Source organism: Leptonotus elevatus, chromosome 12, assembly GCF_054856555.1.
Source record: "Leptonotus elevatus isolate MCC_2025b chromosome 12, RoL_Lele_1.0, whole genome shotgun sequence".
Taxonomy (NCBI): Eukaryota; Metazoa; Chordata; class Actinopteri; order Syngnathiformes; family Syngnathidae; genus Leptonotus; species Leptonotus elevatus.
Genome location: NC_141250.1, coordinates 7,981,296 through 8,006,118, shown reverse-complemented (window position 1 = coordinate 8,006,118; position 24,823 = coordinate 7,981,296). Strand labels below are relative to the sequence as shown.

The 24,823-nt window shown below is 38.4% G+C and overlaps 1 protein-coding gene across 2 annotated transcripts in view; it reads left to right on the top strand.

Annotated features, from left to right (window-relative positions):
- klf12b (Kruppel like factor 12b) overlaps positions 1-24,823 on the top strand; it is a 63,291-nt gene that overhangs the window by 31,670 nt on the left and 6,798 nt on the right. The window contains exons 3-6 of one of the 2 annotated variants that reach the window (XM_086091109.1): positions 4,694-5,210; positions 8,732-8,776; positions 13,717-13,852; positions 22,759-22,916. In XM_086091109.1, coding sequence (XP_085947235.1) covers positions 4,694-5,210; positions 8,732-8,776; positions 13,717-13,852; positions 22,759-22,916 — 856 coding nt within the window. The remainder of the gene's footprint in view (positions 1-4,693; positions 5,211-8,731; positions 8,777-13,716; positions 13,853-22,758; positions 22,917-24,823) is intronic. The other variant, XM_086091110.1, reaches the window with a different exon arrangement.

Sequence of the window (24,823 nt, the reverse complement as noted above, 5' to 3'; positions counted from 1 at the left end):
AGAAGTGGGTTTTGTGTCTGTCAAAATGAGAGTGGAGGTGGTTTGTTTTTTTCTGTTATTGTTGCTTGATATGAAAGCCAAGTTTTCGTTTTTGCCTTTGGAAGAAAAGATCCTTCTGAAGGATCAATTTATTGATTATGTTCCACACGGGATGGGACAGTCTTTTTTTATGTTCTGAGCTTCTGTTGTTCATATCAGTGACTTGTCAAGCAGAATAATGCTGCGTGGAAGAGTTATGCCATGGCGTCGATTTTCGTCATAATGCATACTGCATTATGGGATTCTTTGGGAGAATAGTCAAATCAAAGACTTCTTCAACCAGTACAACTGGAAAATGTGAATACATCAGAAACACCTCTGCTGAGCCTATTTTTTTCTCAGACAATAAATGTTTTTGGGAGGGTGTGGGATCATGATGACACAAGAATGAAGTCATAATATTTCAAGGAACATAAGCTCATGCCATTGCGGCCTTAGCTGATGTAATGTTGGACTTCGTTAGACAGTGAACTAGTTGGGACTCAATCTTTGCTTGTTGCATTCAAGTAGTTCTCGCCACTTTGCCTTAATTCCATTAAGATGTAATTAAATGGCATCAGTTCTGCATAATTAGCCAAATTCTTAACATTTAATAATCTACTATTATGTCCATTCCCCTGTTTTAGACCAGGGGCCAGCAACTCCGGTCCTCGAGGGCCCCTATCCTGCACATTTTAGATTTTCCCTCCTCCAACGCACCCAAATCAAATGATCAGCTCATCAGCAAGCTCTACAACCCATATATTCCACTAAAATGGTCATAGAATTGACACCATCATATGAAAAAAATATAATGCATGATGCATTCCAACTGCTTGTTCTCCCGCACAAGAGGATCTTTCAGATAGCCTCCTGACATATATGTGATTGCAACTGAGCACAATAACATGGTAAATGGATGCTTGATGAATAGAAGTATTACATAATTGTCATGCTTTTGAAAAATGTCCATTTTCAAAACTGAGGATGTTTTCTTACTTTTTTTTTATAAACCCAGAAATGTTGTTGTCACGGGATTGAGCAGCCCAAAAAGTTTTCAACATGTATACAGCGTTGATGTCATCACAGAAACACAATTCGCGTTTTGCATTGAAATCAATGTAATTCATAGTGGATGCATAAGTTGAACCTTCAACATTTATAATCGATACAAAAAAAAAATGTTGATCCGATTCCTGACCAACAAATGTGTTTAGGTCGGACAGGGTAGAAGACCCAATTGCAAGAAAGCAGCGTTTAAAGTCAAGAGTGTTTAATTTCAAGAATACATAGAAAAACAAGGCACTTTTGAAACATGAAAAAAAAAAAACCCACACAAAACTCACTACGACACGACATGACAACTGACAGGGACTACAAACCAAATCAATGACGCAACAAAGACTGAACAGAACCAGCGAACCAAATACAAGCAAACCAACAAGACGAGGAACACCAGGACAAGACACAAGTGGCTGGTTGAGGAAGCTGATTGGTCGACTCAAGGGATAGGGCTGGCGAGAACAGGTGGACACAAAAGCCTAATGAGACAGACATGAAACAAACGACAAGAAAACAAGACAATAACATGGAAAAAAAAACTACAGTCGAGACAAAAACATCAATAATGCCAAAATGAAAAACTGTGTGACTCTAACTGACCGTGTCCTTTTGTAACTTGCGTGGAAATCCTCCTGCATACGAGTTCATGGCGTGCTATTTGTAACTGTAAATGTCGAATGATGGGTCGTGATCACTGAGGATCCCCTGTACAGTATATAAGGTCAAATATAATCAGTATTGAATATTAGATGGAACATAAATGGCATGAGCAAAATCATACTTATAATTATATATATTTTTTCGGACATAAACCATCTATCACATATAGTGCATCTTCTTTATCACCGCTAACTATCTGAAATGCCGTGATAAAAATCCTATTTAAAAGGCCTGCAGATGGTACTAATACTAATAATAATTGATTTTGAATTAGAGATCATCCAGAATGCTATCAGGGGGTTGGGTTTAAAGGTCATATGGGCACATATATATATATATTTTTTTTTATTAATTTTTTGTGTGAGAATGGTTAGTGGGTGGTTCTGTAAAGCGGACCATAAACACACGCCATAAACGTTGACCTGAAGCTGCTGAACCTGAGGTGAACCCGTCCAGCGTGGTGGCGGGGTTTGTTTTTCACTTGCGGAGGCGTTACGGAGTAAACAAGCATTTTCATTCTATTCATCAGCTTGTAACATTTCCTGTAGGCTGAGTATACAAGCCTGGAGTATAAATAGTAGGCTACTACAAAAAAAAATAATAATAATAATGAACACACGCTACTTGGAAGAGAAAAAAAATCTCAATTCACTACTCGCAGCCAGCATTACATAAGCAGAATGAAATGTGAAGTGAGGGTGAAAATCCATGGCGGGGCACATTTTTCATAGCTCCTAGATTTAATAAGCTTTACGCGTACGATTAGTTAAAAGAAAAAAAGAAGTGCCGTATGAGCTCCCTCCCCAATGGGCCTGTGAAAGGCCTCAGTGTTAGGATCAAGACTTGTGGCACCCCTCCCACATGTGACACGCTGCGGACCAAGATCACTTAAAATACCCAAGACGGCTTGTGGGGAAACAAGTTTGCGATGCGTTCAGGGTCACGTCGGAGCGCCTGTGTTACAAGCGGGGCTGTGAGAGAGAGAGAGAGAGAGAGAGAGAGGGAGAGGAGAGACGGGCAGGAAATTGAGCCCATATGATGTTTTTTTCCACAAAGGAGGTTTAAAAAGGGGGGGGGGGCAATACACAGAGGCACATTTCTGGGGGAGTGATGGAAAACAGGAGGAAACGAGAGGCGGAACAACGCAGGGAGGGAAAGAGAGGAGATGATGAAAGGTTACAAGTGCTGAGTGTCACTATCTTTATTATGTCGCCATGTGCTCCAATTGTAGCAAGAATGCTATTCGTTTTGAAATATGTCCACACTGAATGTTGACTCTGCCAGTTATCAATTGAACGAATCATTTAACTTGTCATGTGAATAGTGCTATTGATTTTGGAGATGTAAAAGAGTCGTTTTGAGTGTTCAATGGTTATCGATACCAAATTTGCTATTCGTATTGATCGATACAAGTCTCATGAGGTTGATACTTTAGTCTCCATTCATATTTAGCAATATGATGATTCCTCTACCTTACGTGTTAAAAATATCAGCGATACTGGCCCTGTATTTTGCTGCCGTAGTCAGCAGATGTGGACATTTTACCAGGAAATTGATTCCCAAATTGGTTTATCGCACATAGTCATTTCAAGTTTTTTTCCAATTCATTATTTCTTTTGTTGTTTTTGCTCATTAAATCTCACCCATCCTCCAACACAAAAGTTCATAGTAAGAAAAGTATTGATTTTTGAAGAAATCAAAGAGAGAGAGAGTAGATGAAGAGTGTGGGTGGCATTTATCTTCATTATCTTATTTGTGTCCCTTAGTGGATTAACTGTATTTGTTAAGTACAGTACTAAATGATGGCTCATTGTGCAGTGTCATAGCAAAAATCCTATTGATTTTGAATAGTATCTGACGAAATATTCTAATTTGGTGCAGACTATTTTCTCAACTGAATGATTTTTGTACCAAGATGGTTGGAATAGCTGTTTACTTTAGGTTCCTTTTGACCTCTCTGCCAGTCAAAACTACCAACTTATCTTCAAACTGCATTAGAATACTAGTGTTGTTCCGATACCATTTTTTGGCCCCCGATACCGATTTCGATAACCAGTTTTACCGATACATAGTTTGTTTGTTTTTTTCCAACATGGAAAAGCTGCCCTGCCATTGGTTCAGAGCATTCAAGGGCCAGTAGGATATCTTGGCTCGGCATGCAGTGAACACATCACACATCAGTGAATGCCGTGCACAAGCAAGACACAAGATGCTGCTTCCAAAGTCCTATATTAGCGTAGGAAATAATGGTATCGGCATGTTACTTGCTAGTACTTGCCGATGCCGACACCACTGTTTTAATGCAGTATCGGTATCGGAACAACACTATAGAATACTATTGATTTTCAACCAAACAGTGTGAGAGGGCAGTGTCTTTGTAGCTATCATCTGGATTTGGTTTGTTACCAGATCCTATGAGGATGTGGTAAAAATGTCTTCATTCTCAGCATTGGTCAAATATTGTTATAGCAATCATCCCATTGGTTGAAAAAAAATCTCCAAGCTAAGACTCAAAGAGTCAAAGCTGCAGAAAATTTCATCCCATCCATCCATCCATCCATCCATCGCCTCATATAGACAAAAAAGCATAGCTAGTCTTCACACCTATGGACAACAAGTCTTCAATTAATCACGCATGTTTTGGAATGTGGTAGGGAAACCAAACTCGTCCACACGGGCGGACCATCGGGGGCATCGGGCCCCCACACTTCAGGCATGCCATTGCCTACTGCTTTGCCAGCTCAAAACGGGCGTTGATTGGTATTGAAATATTTAGCCTACGATTCTTCAAAGCTATATCAACAGATATCAAACTTTAAGGGTTTAATACTTTGTGATTGTAACACAATTAATGGTTTTCAAAGATAAGACAACCATTTGCAAATGTTTCAAGAGTGTTTCAAATGTTTTTTCTAAGGCAGCCAGACAAACGAATGCTTCTGTTCTTCCGCAGTCCCCCAAAGTGCGGCCTTACTCCGCAATGGACGGCGTCCCCTTCTTCCTCAGCAGAGTGAAACCCGAGCCTCCGGAAGACCTGCTCGCCCACGACCTGCACTTCCACACGCAGACCGAGCCGGTGGACCTGTCAATTAACAAGCCCCGCCCCTCCACCACCATGTCATCCTCCTCCCCGCTGAGATCCGCCTTCTCGCCGTCCTCCCTGTCGTCGTCGTCTTCTTCATCGTCGCCGTCGGTCATCACCTCGGCGTCATCGGTGCTCTCGCCGGGCCCTCTGGTGGCGCCCGGCATGAGAGGTCAGCCATATTTGCACATCCTGCACTCGGTGCCGCCGCCTCCGTCCAGCCCGCTGGGCCTGCAGGGCGCCGGAAAGCTGGGCGGCCGCGTCCACCGCATCCCGGTGGTGGTGCAGTCGCTGCCGCTTATGTACACCACCGCCGTGCGTTCGCCCTCCAGCCTCAACAACGCCATCATGCTACCTCTGCTGGACGACGCCAAGAGCCAGGGCAAAGGTGAGACCTGATTAAAACATGCCTGCCAGTGAAAACTGTTCTCATGTGAAAATACTAGTTTGTGGGAGGCGGTTAGTTATTTTATTACCATGACGATCCAGGTGGAGCTTAGGTATGTGATGACTACTCAGTTTTGCCAACTTTGGTGGCTTTTTTTTTTTTTTACATACATGCATAAAATATACTATTGTACGGCGACGTATTAGGGCCACGCATAAATATATTTTTTTAGAGGGTGGGGGCTATATTCCGTGAAAAAAACTTTATAAAGGTGCAAATTTCCAACTTTATAAAGAATGAATCTGTCTCCAACAAGCCTTTGCATTTTATAAACAGTGTCCCATTAACCACCAATGAATCCTCACATTAGACTATAGCTACGCTATGTGTATTTCTTGTAATTTTTTGAGTTTTTTTCTTGCAAATCTGCCACTTAATATCATTTTTTTTCTCAGAATATCGCACCCGCCTTCTAAAAATATATATTTATACGTGGCCCTAATACACCGTCGTACCATTGTGCCATTGTGGATACAATGAAACCAAAGTGAAAATGATTCTATTGGATATAAAGTGGTCCCTCGCTTCTTTGCGGTTCGTTTAGCGTGGATTTACTGTATCCCGTATTTGTATTTGGGTCCAAAATTAATATATTATGGGGTTTATCTTGGGTTGTACCTCGTTATTTCGCGGGTTTTTCAGACATTATTATCCCCCTGCCCACCCTTGCCCGGATTTACTGTATTCTTTATTTATGCTGCTATTTTAGTGATTAGAAGAGTGATAACAATTTTATTTATTTTTTTAACGTCCTCTCTTTGCGGAACGTAACACCCGCGAAAAGTAAGGGAACAATGTAATTAAAATAGAAAATTCAAGTCAAATTGTAGCTTTATTAACTTACAGGTAGAAGAATAAATTAACCACTGTATAATGAAATTAAATATTCTCCCAAGTCAACCAGATGGATCAAGTCGGGCAGCATCGCTCAGTGGTAGAGTGGTCACCTCCCATCCATGAGGTTGTGAGTTCGATCCTCACCCCTGGTGACTAAGTGTCCTTGGGCAAGACACTGAACCCCGATTTGTTCCCAGTGGACCTGGCAGCGCCTTGCAAGGCAGCAGACGACCACTGGTGTATGTGTGTGTGTGTGTGTGTGTGATTGGGTGAATGTGAGGCTTTAAATTTTAAATCACTTTGGGCACCTTATGGTGTAGTCAAAGCGCTATTTAAAAAGTTGTCCATTTACCATTTAATAATCTCAACTGTTATAAAAGAAAACGATAACCTAAAAACTAAAATACAATCGAATCATTCATGCAAGTATAAAAATAAGTTATTTGCTATACAATTAAAACAAATTTGAACTACTCGCCCTTTGATGGTGGCGTTTACTCCATGTTACACAAGCGTAAAAGTGACGTTAAAGGTTATAGAATAAAGCAAAAATAAAATGAAGCAATAAATAAAAAATACAATGACACTTTGACACTCTTAAAAAAAAAAAAAGAAACACTGCTGGCCTTATTGTCAAGTTGACCTTATACCGGGGTTGCCTGAGTTCGGTGCTCGAGAGCCACTATCCAGCCTGTTTTCCATGTTTCTCTCCACTAACGCACCTGATTCAAGATCTGGATCGTTATCAGGCTTCTGCAAAGCTTGCTGATCATCAGATTCAGCTGCACTGCAAGAGGGAGACATGGAAAACAGGCTGGATATGGGCTCTTGAGGACCGGACTTAGGCACCACTGCCTTATACAGTATGTAGTGAGCAGCCACATGCATCATTTTTTTGTGTTGTGTGTGCAAACCTGGCAAGCCACCATGTTATAAAGCCAAGTTCAGAGGCCACCTCATTAAGCAAGCAAGCATCGTGGAAGGAGCTCCAAAGATGATTACATTTGTCTTTAAGAATCACGTTTTTAATAAAATGGGGAAAAATAGAACGGCAACATGCAAAGTTTGCAACTCAAAGATAAGAGATATATGTTAACCCAAAAAATAGAGGTAAACCTTGTTAACTGATTTAAAGCAAAAAAAATAAACCCTGTATGAATAAATGTTTTTAATACTTTGTCATGTACTCCCAAAAACATATTTATACGTTTTTTTGTTTAAAAAAAAAAACTTTTTTTTTTCTTTTATGCTGGAACATACAGAAGGCTTTGATAGAGCTTCTGACATGAAGAGGTCGCTAGGGATGGGTACCGAAGACTGGTACTTTTTGTGGCATAGACCGATTTGGGTTGGTACTTACGAGCACTGATTCACGTTTTGGTGCTGAAGTACTTCATTCTAAGTTGTGACTCTAAAGAGTAGAGGAAATGACGATTTTCCATGGCGCTCTTGAACGCAACATTTCAGTCATGTCCTCTTTGTTTTGTTTTGTTTTTAGCTATATTTTAGTCCAACTTGGGTTCAAACTTTGAACTCATCGTGCGGCAGGCTTTACGTTCTTGAAAAAAAAACTGCGCAAGAAACGAAGATACCATCAATTATTAATTAATATATTTACTGTTAGTGTTTAATTTCGTTTCTTGTGTTGTTCATTGCACAAAACTTTGCTTCACTTAGGTTTTTGTTATATTCATTTTTGTGTAAAATTATACTTCAATAATTGTAAAATAGTATACCTTTATTTACTATTCCTCTGTGGCTCATTTGTTTTAAATTTTACATTTTTGTTTTATATATTGAAAAGTAATTGTTAAATAGATTATAATATATATATACCCAAATAAAAAAATACAAACAAATACATTTCAATAAAAAATAAAGATAAAAAATGGAGAGAAACAAAGAGCGAGAACATAAGTACTGAAAATTGTTACCGTTGAGTATCTGTAGCGATTCCCAAGTACCGAGAATTGGAACAGTACCGCTTCAAATGTGAAAGGTACCCATCCCTACTTAAAGCAATGATAGATATTACAAAGAACGGCCAGCAGGTGGCAGCAGAGTATAAGAGCTCAACCAGGGCCATGTTGCAACAAGCTCTTTTTCCCAGTGTCTCCAACAGGTTTGTGAATAATGATGAAACTTATATTCTAATGCTAATTGCTGCAAAACTGAAACATATACAACTATACGTTTTTTCCCTGATGAAAGAAGAAACTCTAATCTTCCTTTTGGTAGGTTCCATGTTTTTATAGCAATAGAACAGAATATTCTGTGGACCTTGCAAAATCAGTCAAAACGTAGTAAAACAGCTGGGAGCGAAGGGGGTTGCTTCAGTGAAAATGGCTGCAAGTAAATGAGTTCACTTTTCAGTTGAACTCATCAATAACTACTGCTAACAAACTCAAGTACATATACTGAGAGTAAAGTGGTGTGGATGTGTTTATGTGTGTTGTAGATTGTTTGACTCGACATTTACTTGGACCTTGACTTGCTTCATTGTTGCCACAGTAACTTGGGACTTTCTCAAATCTTGAAGGCTAAGATGTGAGCATTACGTATGACTTGCGCATATGTGACTTCCTCCCACCTCTGACGGTAACCTTGTGTCTTGCGTCAAACAGCGTGCCGGCTGGTGGCCCCCCAGGCAATGATGCTGCCCTTCAAAGGTGAACAAGCTATTAGATGTTGTTTGTTGCCTTTTATTCCAGGTAGCAAGCGAAACAGCAAACATCTGCAGCACTTCCAATGTCACGCAGGGTGTGACTGCTTCTCTCTCACTGGGTGGAGTTTTTAATGCCAACCACGGGGAGGGAACCCACACTGGCTGCTCTTGTCCACCTCCCGCGCCATACACAGGGAGAGTGTTCATTTTTCTAAAAGAGGTTGCTTCTGGTCACATCCTGCAAGGATGGACATTTAGGCCTCGTGCCCGTGCACGTAGTCTACATGCGAGCACACAAACGGGGGTGGGGAAGGGGGGGGGGGGGTGTAGTGGGGCTAGGGGGGGGGGGGGGGGTGTAATTAGCTCTGGGTTGGGTCATCCTCAGAGATATTTGCTGTGAATTTCTGGGGAGAAAAAGTAGGACGGGAAAATCACGACTTACATAACAAGGGTGTGGATGCATATTGAATATGGGTGGCACTCACACACACACACACACACACCCCCACACATCCACACACACACACACACACACACCCACACACACACGCGGACAAAGCCAAGTTGACGTATAAAAAAACGGATTTAGTTACTTTTAATGCTGTAGCAGCTATTTTTTTCTTTTGGAATAAATTTTGTAAAAAAAAGATACGTTTATCTTACCTTCCAAAATTCCAAATGCAAGCCCAAAAAAATGAAACAAAACAAATAAAAAGCAACAAGTTAATCATTTGATGCTCGCAACAATAGCATTACGCACTGAATGCGTTGCAACGTAAATAACAATAGCGGCGTGCGTCCAAATAAAGTTTCTACAAAATGTATTAAACTGGAAATTATTCATGAAAAATGAATCACAAAGTTATGTTCGTAACAACCAAATAAATAATAGAGCAAACTTGTCATTACAGTTGGGGTTCATCTTAAAAGACTGTTAAGTCAAAGTTTTTAATAAGTTAACAACTCTAATTGAAGTAGGTAAGCAATCTTTCATTTTTCTAATCCTGACCTATAAAATCAAATGACCATTTATGCATAATAATCCTTATATTGTTTAATTTAACAATACAGATTAAATGATTGTTATATATATATATATATATATATATATATATATATATATATATATATGGGTAGAGGACTTTGAAAAAATTGTTGCATATTAAATTGCAACTGAAATACTGAGGGGACATTTTTTTTATTTGATTATTTTTCAAAATCGTTCGGTCCTATGAAAGGGGAAGTCAACCCAAAAATTGTCTTGATAATAATATGTTGCATGTGCCCCCCACTAGTCTAAACACGCCATTCTGGTTAATATTGCGTTTGTGTGCGAAATCCACCTGTTTTTATTCATCTCAGGGGGCGGCCATTTTGCCATTTGCTGTTAACTGAAATGACATCACAGTTGCTCAGAGCTCAGGCAAATCATCATTACAGCTCAACTGTTTTCTGAAGCTGAGCCTGAGATGGATAAAAACGGACGGATTTTGCGGCTTAACTCGTATTCCACAAATGCAATAATAATCATATTACGGTGTTTTAGGCAAGTACGGCTGTATAGAAAACATTATTGTAAAGACAATTTTGGGGTTGGCTTCCCCTTTTAAAACCAGTAAGCAAAAAATTGTGTTGTTTTTTTCCCCCCTCGAGACTGCCGTTTCAATTCATTTCAATGGGGACAATATGTTTCATATACGAGTAAATTGAGTTCTGAGCTTGGTCAGGAAATGGATGAGACACTTTAGTGAAGTCGCCATTGCACTTCTCAAAAGGCTGAATTTTTGCCGGTGTACCTAATAAAGGCTCTCGTGAATATAGCACACCATGCATTAACTATGCGACCGACTAAATAAGTATGCACCCACCTATTTGACTCACTTTAAAGCTGATGACAGCCACACAACAGGGTGCAGTGATGTAAGTCATATGAAAAGCTTTCAACATTGATACAAAAACACTTTGCCCACACCCACATCCACACGCCCACAAGTGCGCGCACACATACACACGCACAGGTCGGCCATCCTCTTTAAGAGAGGGCGGATACACTTCCTTTTCACTGCTGTCTCCCTGTCTCCGGCAGCAGGTTGCCATGGAAACAGGGCATGACTGGAAACAACAGGAGAGCGAAAGAAAGGAAAGAAATGTGGTGATCTGCCCACCTCTCCAGCACTTCTCCTTTGTGTCCCTCGCTCAAAATATACCCCCCTCCTCACCCCACATCGCATTTCGAGTTAATTACACTCCCTAATTGCAGGCTTTCTATAGGCCAGGCGAGATGGTGATCCCCCCCCCCCCCCCTACCCTAGCCCCCCTTTTCAGATTGTACAAGTAAAAAGCTTTAAAAGCAGTCACTACTGCTTTATTTGCTGCTCTTATTATGGGCCATAATGGCTCTAGTGCCATCCAAGAGGACCCTTGATAGCTTTGAAAATCATATAGGAGACCCTCAATGGACAATATGTTCTCTATTGACTGGATTTCTTTGTGTGGGTTTCTTTCTGAATGACTTATAATCAATATTTAATCACCATACTGTGGAGTAGGTGGTTCATTCTGAAGGTGAAGCGCAACAGTTTGAGAAAACGAAAGATGCCAGTTGACATGAAAGTTCAAAACATTTTGTCCTCATGGGAAAAATTTACTTTTTTTAACATTTTAACATTCCCACCATACGTTAGTATGAAGATACATTTACTATGTTAACTAATAAAACGGTAACTTTTTTACATGCTAACTTGAGCTCTGCATTGGAAAAAAAAGAGCAAAATCAGTCTGTTTTAATTCTTTAAATTTAATAATGTTGAGATGATTAACTCATTTGCTCCCAAAACGTATAAAAACCTTCTACTTTAAAACCGTATTTATACTTAAAAAAAATAAAATAATGCAGCCTCTGACCTCAAGAAGCCCTTAAAGCAATGGTAGTCATTACAAAAAAAACGGCCAGCAGGTGGCAGCAGAGTATAAGAGATCAGCCAGGGCCATGTTGCAAAAAGCTCTTTTCCCCAGTGTTTTTAACAGGTTTGTGAATAATGATTAAATATAGCTATACTCTAATGCTAATTACTGCAAAATGGAAACAGATGCAAATGTACTTTTTTTCTGATGAAAGAAGAGACTCTAATATTTATTTTGGTAGGTTCCATGTTTTTATAGCAATAGAATACAATATTCTGTGGACCTTGCAAAATCAGTCAAAATCCAGTAAAACAGCTGAGAGCGAAGGGGGTTGCTTCAGTGAAAATGGCTGGGAGTGAATGAGTTAAAGGCCGCCGTCATACAATAATTAATCACCATGTGCATGATTGACTTAAGACAAATAAACACATCCCCCTCTTTCATTTTCCCTCTCACAAAGTTAAAAGGGTGGCAAGTGCAATTAACTCTGTTTATAGTCGCTGTTGTTCGCACGTGTAAAATGTAATCAACTGCTGAGCCATGGTGAACTCTGTTGCTCACCAAAACAGCAGCACTTACTGACACACATAATCAGAATTTGAACTTAATGTGTTATGATCGAATTCCTTGTGCCGTATTAAAAGGATACTTGACTCACTCAGCCATTTCTAGCAGTAAAAAGTTAATATTTTGTTATTTGTTGACTGAAGATGACATCACGTGTGCTGAGGAAATATGTAACGACCAATCACAGCTCACCTTTTTTCTTGGTTTAGTCAGCTAACTGAGCCAAGATTGGTCGTTACCTACTTCCTCAGGCACAGGTGATGTCATCTTCTATTGACAGCAAGTGGAACAATCAATTTTTAAATGTATTTATTGTTCATGAAAAATAATGAATTTGTCACATTAATTATACACAAAATATGATCTTCTTACTGTTGAAAATGGCTCAATAAGTCAAGTATCATGATCTTGTGTTATATGCTTAGACGATGTAGCATCCACTAGACTGTTTTGTGGGGGAATATGACTAAAATCCCTATAATAGCCCTTTATATAATTATTTTGAATTTCACTTTAACTTAAGACAAATTGTAAAGTAGGCTACTGGTAATATTGTGTAACATTATTGTACTCTAATAATCCCCGCCCACCTTGCAGGAAATATGCTATGTTTATATATTGTTAATTGTGAAAGCGCTATACTGTATAAATAAAGATAACGTTTTTTTGTTTTTTTTGTGGGTGGGTACCGATGAAGATGTACAAAGGGGTGTGCCTTCTAAATTAATTCGGTGCTCCTTCTAGATGTAGCTTCGTGCACAATGGCCTTGCACATCATGCCAAATTAATGTTTCTTGGTAGATGTACATGCGAGATTGGATTTCAGATTATCTCTAATAGCAGAACAATTAATAGGCTTAAAACAGCTGCAGTCATTAGCATTGAAATTATTTTATATTCCTATTCATTCATATATGTAATGGTCAGGGTGAGTTTTGTGCGGAAGACCGATGACAAAAGCGACAACCTTATTCCGGAATAAGGGTGGGGGCAAACTTGTCGGTTGTGTTATTTAGCTAATGCTAAATGTTTTCTTGGTTGACAGTTCAACAGTGCAGTGTTAGCCAACCAGGAGCTGGCTGTACCATTAACTCGCGCCGACCACCCATTGTAACACTGGAAAAATGCTATATTAGGCTAGTAGGACTACATTTCCCATGATTCGTAAACATGGAAGCAGGAAGTAGTTCTACAAGCGATTAGATGCGAATGAGAATGACAACAAATGAAAATGTGAAAGTGAATAGGAAGGAATGTAACAGTTAAACTCCCTTTCAATTGTTTTTTATGAGTTGCTATGACAACTGTGTGATTGACATAAACTTGGCAAAAAACTGACAAACCGGGATGGGACGTGCGTAGCAAGCGGGACAAAGCAATATGGTTGGCAAAATCTGCCAGTACACTGCACACAAATATTGTCTTTTTTGTTTTTTTCACCACCTTCTTCATGGTCTCATTTCATCCTCACAGCACACGCGGAACACAACGGCCTGTCGCCGCGTCACATCAAGAGTGACAGCGATGACGACGACCTGCCAAACGTGACGTTGGACAGCGTCAACGAGACCGGCTCTACTGCACTGTCTATAGCCCGCGCTGTACAAGAGTGAGTATGACTCTCTTTTACATATGTTACATATTACAAGCGCCGTTCTGTCCATTCTTTTTTTGTGTTCAGTTGAGTGACTTTATTTGGGAGAATTTTGTCATAAATGTGTCTTTTCGAGGTATTTACTAATGGCTACTACTAGCCACAGGGTATCATGACCTTAAAGGTGAAGTCAACCCCCCAAAAATGATTGACAATGATATGTTCTATGCAGCCCCACTAGTCCAAATACGGTATTCTGGTTAATATTGCGTTAGTGGAATATGAGTTAAGCAGCAAAATCCAGCCATTTTGTCACTGACTGTCGAATGAAAATGATATCACAGTTGCTCAGGTCTCTTGTAACAACCAATCATAGCTCAGTTTCAGAAAACAGGTGCGCTGTGATTGGTTGTTGCCTGAGTCCTGAACAACATTGATGTCATCTTCAGTCAACAGCAAATGAAAAAATGGCTGCCCCCGAAGATGGATAAAAACGGCTGGATTTTGTTTCATAACTCATATTCTACAAATGTAATATTAATCAGAATATCATGTTTGAACTAGAGGTCACATTCGACATATTATTGTCAAGAAATGTTTAAGGTTCTATCAAAGCTAAAGTTGACCAGATATAGAAAATATTTTTTCCAATAAAATAATGATTATACAAGTATAAAAAAAAAAAAAAAAGTTCAAATGGCATAAAAACATAATACGTTAAAATTACTTTAAACTGAATCTCATTACCAGGCACATGGAAAAAATATTTAATAAATGATTTAAAAATAATTACAAGATACCGAGTGCATCATCCACATAAAATAAACACCTCCCTAAATTAGATGCCTTCCTTTTCCTCCCATCAGAAAAAAAACAGCTAGTAAGTGTAATTATCTGACTTCATAGTGTTATTCACACATAGACATGATTTTACCTAATTTGAACGCTTGCTGCTAACGAAAACAGTAGCACCTACTGAGTAAACAGGTATCCAAGACGAATTAAAGTGTGGAGTCTTATCTCATGTTGTAAACGTGTTTCCTGCGCAGTTTTAAAGGCTTAATCACCATTCCAATAGGCTCTGACATTGAACGGCAAACATCAAATGCCTCCTTTTTAAAGCAATCAACAAGATGGGTCACTACCAGAGGCCGTAATTACACGAGCGATACCATCGACCACCCAATGTCACGGTCATCTTGACCACAACGCACACCACCTGCACAGTAGACATGACATCTGTAAAGTTGTTTGTTTCACACTTTGCACCAGGCATCACAGTTGAAAGAAAAAAAACAACTTAACGTACTTCCGATTAATTAATTAGCCGAGGCTTAAAAACATTTTATTTTGAAAAGTGACTGCCTAGACTGAGCGGGTCAGCGAACAAGGAAGTCTCACCGCCGTGCATGGAGTGCTCCAGCAATGGACGACTGTCTTGTCCACTGTCACCACAATTTCCTTGTTCGCCGACCTGCTCACTCGACCATTGAAAGGCAGTTTGCTACGGCGGTGCCCAACCCAAGACACGCTTAGGACCGCCCCCTCATTTGAATAACATTTCGTACTTGTGCAGCATGAAATAAATAAATGTTAGAGCAGAGTGTTTTTATTGATTGATATTTAATTTGATTCATGTATTTTTTTGTATTTATTTCGACATGTATTTTTATTTTTGTATAAATAATAATAATAAATTAATTAATAATAATAATAATAATAATAATAATAATAATAATAATAATAATAATAATAATAATAATAATAATAATAATAATAATAGGCTGTCAACCAGTTCAGGGTGTACCCCGCCTACTGCCCAAAGCCAGCTGGGATATGCTCTAGCGCCCCCCGCGACCCTTGAGAGGACAAGCGGTTAAGAAAATGGATGGATGGATAATAATAACAATTATCAGAATAATATTTATTTTTACTTTTATTTATGGATGTATATATATATATATATATATATATATATATAATTTCCATTTTTATTTATTTTTGTATTTAATTTTTTTATTAAATTTTTTATATCCGTTTTTATTTTCGCTTTTAGTCATTTATTTATTAATTCATTAATTTATTTATTTTACATTTTTATAATAATTTTGGCAGTTTTGGTCCTCCATAAAATATGACCACAGATAAACTACTCCTGACATCGACTAATATCACTTTATAGATGCCATTACTGCTCATAAAGAGACATTAAATAGTTAACTGCTGAATCAATTTGTTGCTAACTAAAAAAAGCAGCATGTAAATAGCTTTTCAGACGAGTTTGTGTGCACTCCTACCGCATGTTGCAAACAAGTTCCCAACAATTAGCGCTCCAGTGAGCTTTGACATCTGTTTGCTCTGCAATTTTGCTAATCTATTTTTGATGTAGCTCTCTTGAATTGTGCAGGTGTCGCTAGTGTCGTGGCCTGGTGACAGTTTTAAAAGGTTTTTAAACTTAGATGAGAATGTCTTGACTTTTCCATAAGTGTAGGAAATAAATTTATAAGAGGTCGATGTTTCCCCTTCTGACATAAAAGTCAGACCTTGTCAATCTCCCCGATAGTGCTTTTCCACACCGGCCTTAAGATGCGACGCGTTGCCATGCAACTACATAAACGCTCTTGCATGGCGGGCATACTTTACAGCCTCCGGGCATGGCGAGCCTCAGCAGTGCCAGCCCATCTGTGTTGAATGAAAAGACTCGCCTCTTGAGCGGATGACAGCTCCGACGCTCTCCTGATGGCAAGCAGGAAGCCGATCGGGACCCCGCCCCCCTCCTTTACTGTTGGACCTAGAGCCAGAACGGCCGCCTGGCCAGACTCAAGTTCATGCCCATCGGGTGGTTATTTAGTCTAACTGCGAGGAAAGTATTCCCAGACTGTGCTAATCTTTCTCATGTGGAAACATGATGCTACTAAATCACTTCTGGGCTTGGGAATTGCACAATAACCATCCATTAATTGTTGATCAACTCTCTACTCGGACAGCTCATTGCAGTAGAGGGTTGCAACTAATAATTCAGATTGATTCAGATAAAATTGCCAGCTTGGTGGTAATGTTTGAAGACGGACGCGCACACATACACACACTCGCACAAACACGGCACTGGGTAATTCCGAGGAGAACAGAGTTTGGCAGGCTCCAACCTTTCCCTGCCCAAGCGCGCAGCCAGGCTGTGCCCCATTACTCTCTCCCTCCCATCAGTAGACCTCAGGTGTCCAAGTGCCCCTGCTGTACGTCAACACATGTTCCTGCGCCGCGCACAGCCGCTTCCACAAGGAGGTCAACTCGTTGTCCACACAGGAAAAAACAAAACAAAAACAAAAAACGCGTCCGTCTCGAGTTACCCACAAACGCAGAGGTTGACACGACGCGTGCGCCTGTGTTGACATATACGGGGAGCTCCTATTGTGAGGTTGAAAGAAAGGGTGCGCTTCGCATTTACGCTAGTAGCAGGCAGAGCATCACAGAGGAGGGGCGGTAAGGGCACACTTTTCCTTCCAGGTATCCATATATTAATATGATTGAAATGAGAGAGGAGAGCTGTATGTATGATGGGTGTGAATGTGTACGTGTACGTGTGTGTGCGCGCGCGACTAGGTTTCTTCAGGAACCTCCTCCATATTCATGCGTTTCCCAGGGGAACAGTGGATAGGCTATTGTTGGAGGACGGCAGTTGAAAAGAGAGCACCGAGACTAGAAGGAGTGTGTGCTCATGCGCGCGTATGTGTGTGTGTGTGTGTAAAGTTTCTCATGAAAAAATGACAATATTGGAGGTACTTGAGTCTTAATTCAATATTCAATGACTTAGGCAATATATATATATATATATATATATATATATATATATATATATATTAGGGGTGGCAGGCGATTTTATTTTTTTTGACATCCAATTGTCAACTCACGATTAATCACAAATTTTATATCTGTTCTAAATGTACAATAAAATCCATCCATCCATTTTTTTAACCGCCTGTCCTCACAAGGGTCACAATCACACCTATGGACAATTTGGAGTGTTCAATTAGCCTGCCATGCACGTGTACAATAAAAAGTACAATAACATATTTTTTCCTACGTTTTTATACTATTGTTAACATAAATGGCTGCATAGATGGCTGCATCTTTTAGTCATTGATAAAGTAATTTCATAATAATTCATCAAATTTGAGTTAAAATTAAAAAGATGTACTGCATTGTAAAAAAAAACCGAGTGTGTTATTGACTTGTGTTGAGGTCATTTTACTGCCACTAGATGGCATAATTGCCTTTGCAAGACAGTGATAGCTCAGTGCATTTTTCTTTTCATATTAAGAGCTATCTAATCTTTAATATGAAGTAACTGGTGAAATTCTGCACATTTTTAAAGTTGTAAAATACAACTTGACCCCAGTCTCCACAAATATATGCATTATTAAATTTATTACGGCTAAATTTTGACAAGGACGTGTCTGCTGCATTGCAACTGGAATTCCACCAGTACAGGCTTTCCAAGTAAGGGGCGGTCATTAAATTAGTGGCGTTAAAGGAACTTTAAGTTAACTCAAAATAAGCACACTCATTTTTGACCCCCCAATACATATATGTACAGTTGTGCTTTAAAGTTTACATACCCTAGAGGTATGTAAACTTATGAGCGTACTGCATGGTGAGACAAAACCTTAATGCCCATAAAATCCTAAATACTGTGGCAATTATTTTTGATTTAATATACTATATATATATATATATATATATTGTCACCCTCTTAAAATAATTGCCATTTTTCTGCAAACATTTGATTATTTTTTTTTATCTCATGATGCAAATGGTTCATTTTTTTGTGTTTCTTGACAAAATGACTTACGCGATTATTTTAAAAAGGTGTCGATATGTCAAATGCTCTCTGCTTTTACCGAAGAATCACTATAATCTGTGAGAAGCTGCAAGTTTGTATTTCTACCTTTAGCTCTAACATTGTACGTTTTACACAGTTTTTTCGCTCTTTGTATGATAATGTAGTTATGTTAAGGCCCATTGGTGTGAAAATGTAGAGTTAGACTCTAGACAATTTCAGTTAATATTAAGGGACTTAATGAATGCAAGGCATTTCGTGCTTCTGGGTATGCAGTCCTCATCGTCGACTCATCACTCTGACTTGTTACCCAGAGTGCAATGTGTAGGTGGGCAGGAGTGCAGCACTGCTTGGAGTCATATCCTCTGACAGGTACCACAATGGCCGACGGGAGGCCACCCAGGGCACACTTTCTCACGTCCTTTCCTGTTTTCTCTGTAAAGCCGCAATTAGACGCAGCGTGAGAACCCCATCCGTTAGCATGACCCGCTTTCCTTTTCGCCAAACACACAGATGCTATTGTGTTAATAAAGCAGGATCCAGACCACCCCTTTCGGGCGACACATATTTTGATCAGCCTCTGTTTTGGAGAGAACGCAGAAAGAGAGGAACTTGAACTCAGGTCACCAATGTTTAAAATGCTTCAAAGTGCTACTTCCTTTTTTCCCCGAGAGACACAAATAAACAGAGGTTTAGAGGCAGCGTGGCTGGCTTTGCCTCAGGGCTCACATGAGAAAAGTAGCACCAATTGATCGTCACATACCGCAGCTATGTTACGATAAGATCAAAGCTTATGCAAAGTAATGGATTTATGAGCTAATAGCTCACTTTGTAGTTATAAAAGCCTGATTTCCTCCAATTAGTTTTTATGTATACCGTTTGTTTTGATTTTAACTCCTTCCTTTCTGCAGCGGCTCTTCACGAAGACCTTGAAAGTTAACTGTGTACAAATCACATCATCCATTACACGTTGAATGTTTAATTAAACAAGTGTCATGTTTATTTTCTAAATTCAGTGCCAATCTATTAAATGATAGTAGTGATGGTAAAAAGCAACGACAAGTCCATATTATTGTGTAGTTCTTCATTTAGGAAGCTGTCGTAATCAGAAAGGGCTAAATTATACAGTAATTCATAATTTTTTTTACTCAGACCTATACTACATTAATGGTTGAAAAACTCACCTATTGGTGTTTTTTATTGTTTATTTATTTTTAAAATCCTGTATAATATGTACTTGGTCCAAGGAAGTGTGTTGACGTGATAAGTCTCGACTGAAAGAACAGAGAGGGAGAAGTTTAGCCTTCGTTGTTACAGAGACTCTTCACTACATGCATATACATTCACACTAAGAGTGCATTTTTTCAAATTCAAAATTCTTTTTAAAGGGTGATATTGTAAACAGGGGTGTGTTGGCCATCGGGAAGTTCGGGAGAAGTCCCGTACGGCTGGTCCATTCCATGCCGAAATGGTCAAGCATTGGCCTCGCACGAGCCAAGTGTTGCAGTGGAATACCATGCGGCTTTTCAGATGCGCTTGAGTCTTCACCTAGAAATTACTTTGCCCCCCCCCCCCAACCCCCTTCAGCTAATTTTTCCCCCCAGGCATATCCGCTGCAAAATAAGTACTGTCCACATCGCCTGAGTTGTGTTCACCTAACATAAAGCATGTGAAATTGTTTAGCAAAAGAGAAAAATAAGAATAATTCATATATAATTGATGAGAAGCAGTCACTTGAATAATTTTAGGTTTGTATTTTTTCATACAGCAGTATTCAACTAATTAATTAAAAATTCATTGTTAAAGCATTACAACAATTACACATTGTTAAAAATAATATTTAAAACAAATTAAAACATGTTTTGAGTGCATACTGATTAAACATCGTTAAATGATGTCAAAATAATTGACAAATAAATGAATTATTAAAAATGAAATCGATGCGAAGCAGCTTCCATACATCGTGTATCATCGTGAGAAGAAAATCAAATCAATGTTTGTTATTAAAAAAGAAGATGACAATCAGTGTCTAATTATTTTTGGGTCAACTGATTTTACACATTAAATGAAATATTAAAATATTTAATTAGATTTTTTCCCATTGAAACATAAAATTATAAAATAAAATACATTAAAAATTTAGACATTAATTGTTCCTGATTAATTAATATATATTTTAATATTTTTCATTTTATATAATAATCTAAAAATATATATAAGATATAATACTTTTTATTTAGTCTTCACATTATCGTGTATAGTGAGTGTAGTGACTCAACTATTTTGTGTTCACTTTTGTAACATTATTTTGACTGACTTATTTTACTGTGATACATAAAAACAACATATTCATTCATCTTAAATGTTTTTTATTGGACAATACAATCCATCCATCCATTTTCCAAACCCCATATTTTTCACAAGGGTCACAGAGGTGCTGGATGGAGCCTATCCCAGCTGGCTTTGGCCAGCAGGCGGGGTACACCCTGATCTAGTTGCTAGCCCATCGCAGCGACAGTAGAATAAACAAAAAATGTGAAAATGACCAAACATTTAAATGAAACACTCAAAAATATTTTACAATGTATTCATATTGTGCAGCTGAATGTAGAACGTGTAAGGCGGGTTCATAAGAATTTCCTTTGCAGCTTCACTTTGGCAACAGGCCAAGAGCAACAGGTGTTTGCTGCATTTTCTTTTGCTTGTCTGTGCAGCACTTTTTTTTGTTGTTGAGAATTTGAAGAAAAAAAATGATGGTAAAAGACGCAGGGGAAACAGGAAGTGGTGTTGCTGCGGTGGCGACAGTCCTTTGGGTGAACTGTCTGGCGCACAAACCCACCCCTTGATCTTCCTCTCACATGCTTCCTCATTTGGCCCTTTAAATGCACATTGAAATGCAATATGTACAGCGACATATTTGGTCATTTGGTGGCAAGGCAAATGCTGTCACTGCAAACATTTTCATTATACTTAACCACCAACTATCAAACAAGTGCATCATCACAATGCTTTTACTGTAATTGATAAAAACAATATTCAACATTTAATCATGTTTACTATTCCAACCACTTTATAAATAATGATTGAATCTTGCATCGGCATAAAAAAAATAAACGTCATTCATGCTACCATCTTCCTGAATCGAGTCTGCACATGTGCAGTATGAAGATGTAATAGTCCATTACATGAGACATAGGTAGGGGGAGGGGGAGTGCACTTGATGTTTGTTGTCGGGCAAGTGAATTAAGACTAAAACAATAATAATTGCTCTAAATCAAGGAAAACTTTATTAACCATTTTTTATCTATAAAAGAAGAGAAGACACATTGGCCGACTTGAGTCCTAACGCAACTTTTACGTCACAGTGATAAACGGTGACAAACGACATCAGCAAAGTGATATTGACCACTCGTGTGTGTGTGGAAATGCCACAATTATGGACGACGGCAATAAGTAGGCAGTTGTTAACCTCAAATGACTAGATGGAGAAATAAAGCATGTTGATGGATGGTATGAGCAATGAAAAGAGCAGCCCTCATTTTTTTTCTAGTGCAAGCTTATACTGCCACCTGCTGGCATAATTGCACATTAAATACAGACTTCAATGTTTTGTCTATCTATCTATCTATCTATCTATCTATCTATCTATCTATCTATCTATCTATCTATCTATCTATCTATCTATCTATCTATCTATCTATCTATCTATTTATCTATCTATCTATCTATCCATCCATCCATCCATCCATCCACCCACCCACCCACCCACCCATCCATCCATCCATCCATCTATCTATCTATCTATCTATCTATCTATCTATCGATCTATCTATCTATCTATCTATCTATCTATCTTACATGTTGAATATTTGGGGAACAATATCTGTACATAATATATTTACCCAATATGTTATCCTTTAAATCACAGCACTATTTATTGTAAACTATCTAAACTTACATTTATTTTATTTTATTTTATTTTATTTTATTTTATTTATACACTCAAATACTTTTAGTGTCAATCAAATAGTTACAGGCCAGTACAAAATATGTCACCGTCTTTGACTCTGCTTTTGTGTTACAGTTCAATGTCGCCGTTCAGTATTGACAGCATACGGCGCCCCCGGAGGTCGGAGTCGCCCGATTCCAAAAAACGGAGAATCCACAGGTGCGACTTTGAGGGCTGCAATAAGGTTTACACCAAAAGCTCCCATTTAAAAGCACATCGGAGGACGCACACAGGTCAGTGGCTTTCAAACATTGGTGTAGGCTACACCCACCCATCTAATGCAAGAGCTGAGTCAATGTTTTCTGTTTTTAGTATCAGTTTCTTACTTCATCTTGCTGACATTTCCGAACATCCGGGTATTTGTGATATTTCCACAATGCATCACAACCACTGATCGCAACGCAATTTTTTGTATGCTTTATTGAGCAACGTGCAGTATCAACAACAAACATCACAAAAGTCATATTAAAGTAGTGCAAGTTCAAACTAACAAAATGAATTATACAACAAATAGGCAGCTTGATGCAAATGCTTATTTTACATGGTGAAAACTATTGTATTGCTTTTGCCTGTAACTAGCATACAAACCAGGCAGATTGTGATTGTAGTCAAACGACATTTCATAACATTTTGAAATCAAAATAATCCTCACAAATCAAATTACAACGACCTAAAGTCCAATGCTTTTCAATGGACGGAGGAGGTCATTTCACCATTTTGTCTTGTGACGTAAACTCGGAATTGTCAATTGAGCTACATGAAAATTAAAGCTGTCATTAGGCTACCTGTAGCTACATGTATGTACATGCGATGTTGAAAGTAGGATATGTTAACATTCTTGACTGTTGTACAAGCGTACAAAGAAATTGCTGTAATATGAATAAAAGTGCCAAGCTCTACAACAATTACACCCATTTTCAAATGTAAAAAGTTAATTAAAATAAATTAAAACGCTGAAAACCTTGATAACAGCTAATGATGCCACATAGCAGCTAGCTATTTGGTGGGTAGCTTGCTAGAGGCTAGCGCTAGCAGTTAGTTAGTTAGCGGACAATAAAATAAATGTGCAAGACAGCATTTAAGGGATGAAAGCTAAGGATTTTGTGGTTTTCAAAATAATTTGATATATTTTGAACACCCAAAAAACATTGCTGTTTCATTTATAGTAATACCTTTAGCAGCTGTCGGGCTAGCTAGTGGCTCGTGTTCGCAACCGGTTAGTACTAGACTTCACTGTCTGGACATTTCAAAATACCAGTAGCCTAGGCCTAATCTACATCATTGCACTTTGCTACTTCATTTATTCATTTACTTTCAAGATAGGGGCTGGTGGCGCTAGTGGTTAACATTAACTTGACACTTTTGGCAACATTTTGCAACATCATACTGTGCAACTTTATTTACAGTATTATTACTTTTTGCTGTTAGCGCTAGCAGCTGGCTAGCACTATTTTGTTCTATGTGTCATTCCAAATATGTTAAATTAGATGATCTTCTTAATAAATTGTGTTGGGCATGTGAGAACATATCACACAAACGAGGAAAACAAAGAAAAAGGCAAACACGTGCTGAACATTTGGATGCTACCAAGCTAAAATTAGTTATATTGAAGACATGTAGAAAATTCTACCCTAAAACAACAGTGTTGGTCATTCCTTAAATATCTTGTTAAATTTTGTGATATTGACCTACCATTATGTACAAGATGTGAATATTTTTATATACAGTGAATGCTCACTGTTATCATGGATTGGCGACCAAGCCCCAAAATTGAATAGCAAAAATTGTTAGTAATGGATGCTTCCCTAAAATAGTTTACAATTGCCTATATAAATTGTCTAAACCGAAAATGTACACTAAACTATGATCCCAATTCCCAAAGCACTTGAATGTCATTTCAAACTCATCTTACATTAAAATAAATGGCTTACAGTTGATTGAATAAAAAAATTCTATTAATTAAATTGTTTTCTTTGTTTTTGACTTTAAAAATACACAAATAAATATGTGACCTTCATTAGTGAAAAAAAATCCCTTTATATAACTACACTAGAGGGTCGGCAACATCGCAAACGACAACCACAAAAACAAAAAGATAAATAAATTACTCTGACAGCTTCAAGCAAAAAAAGTATATTAA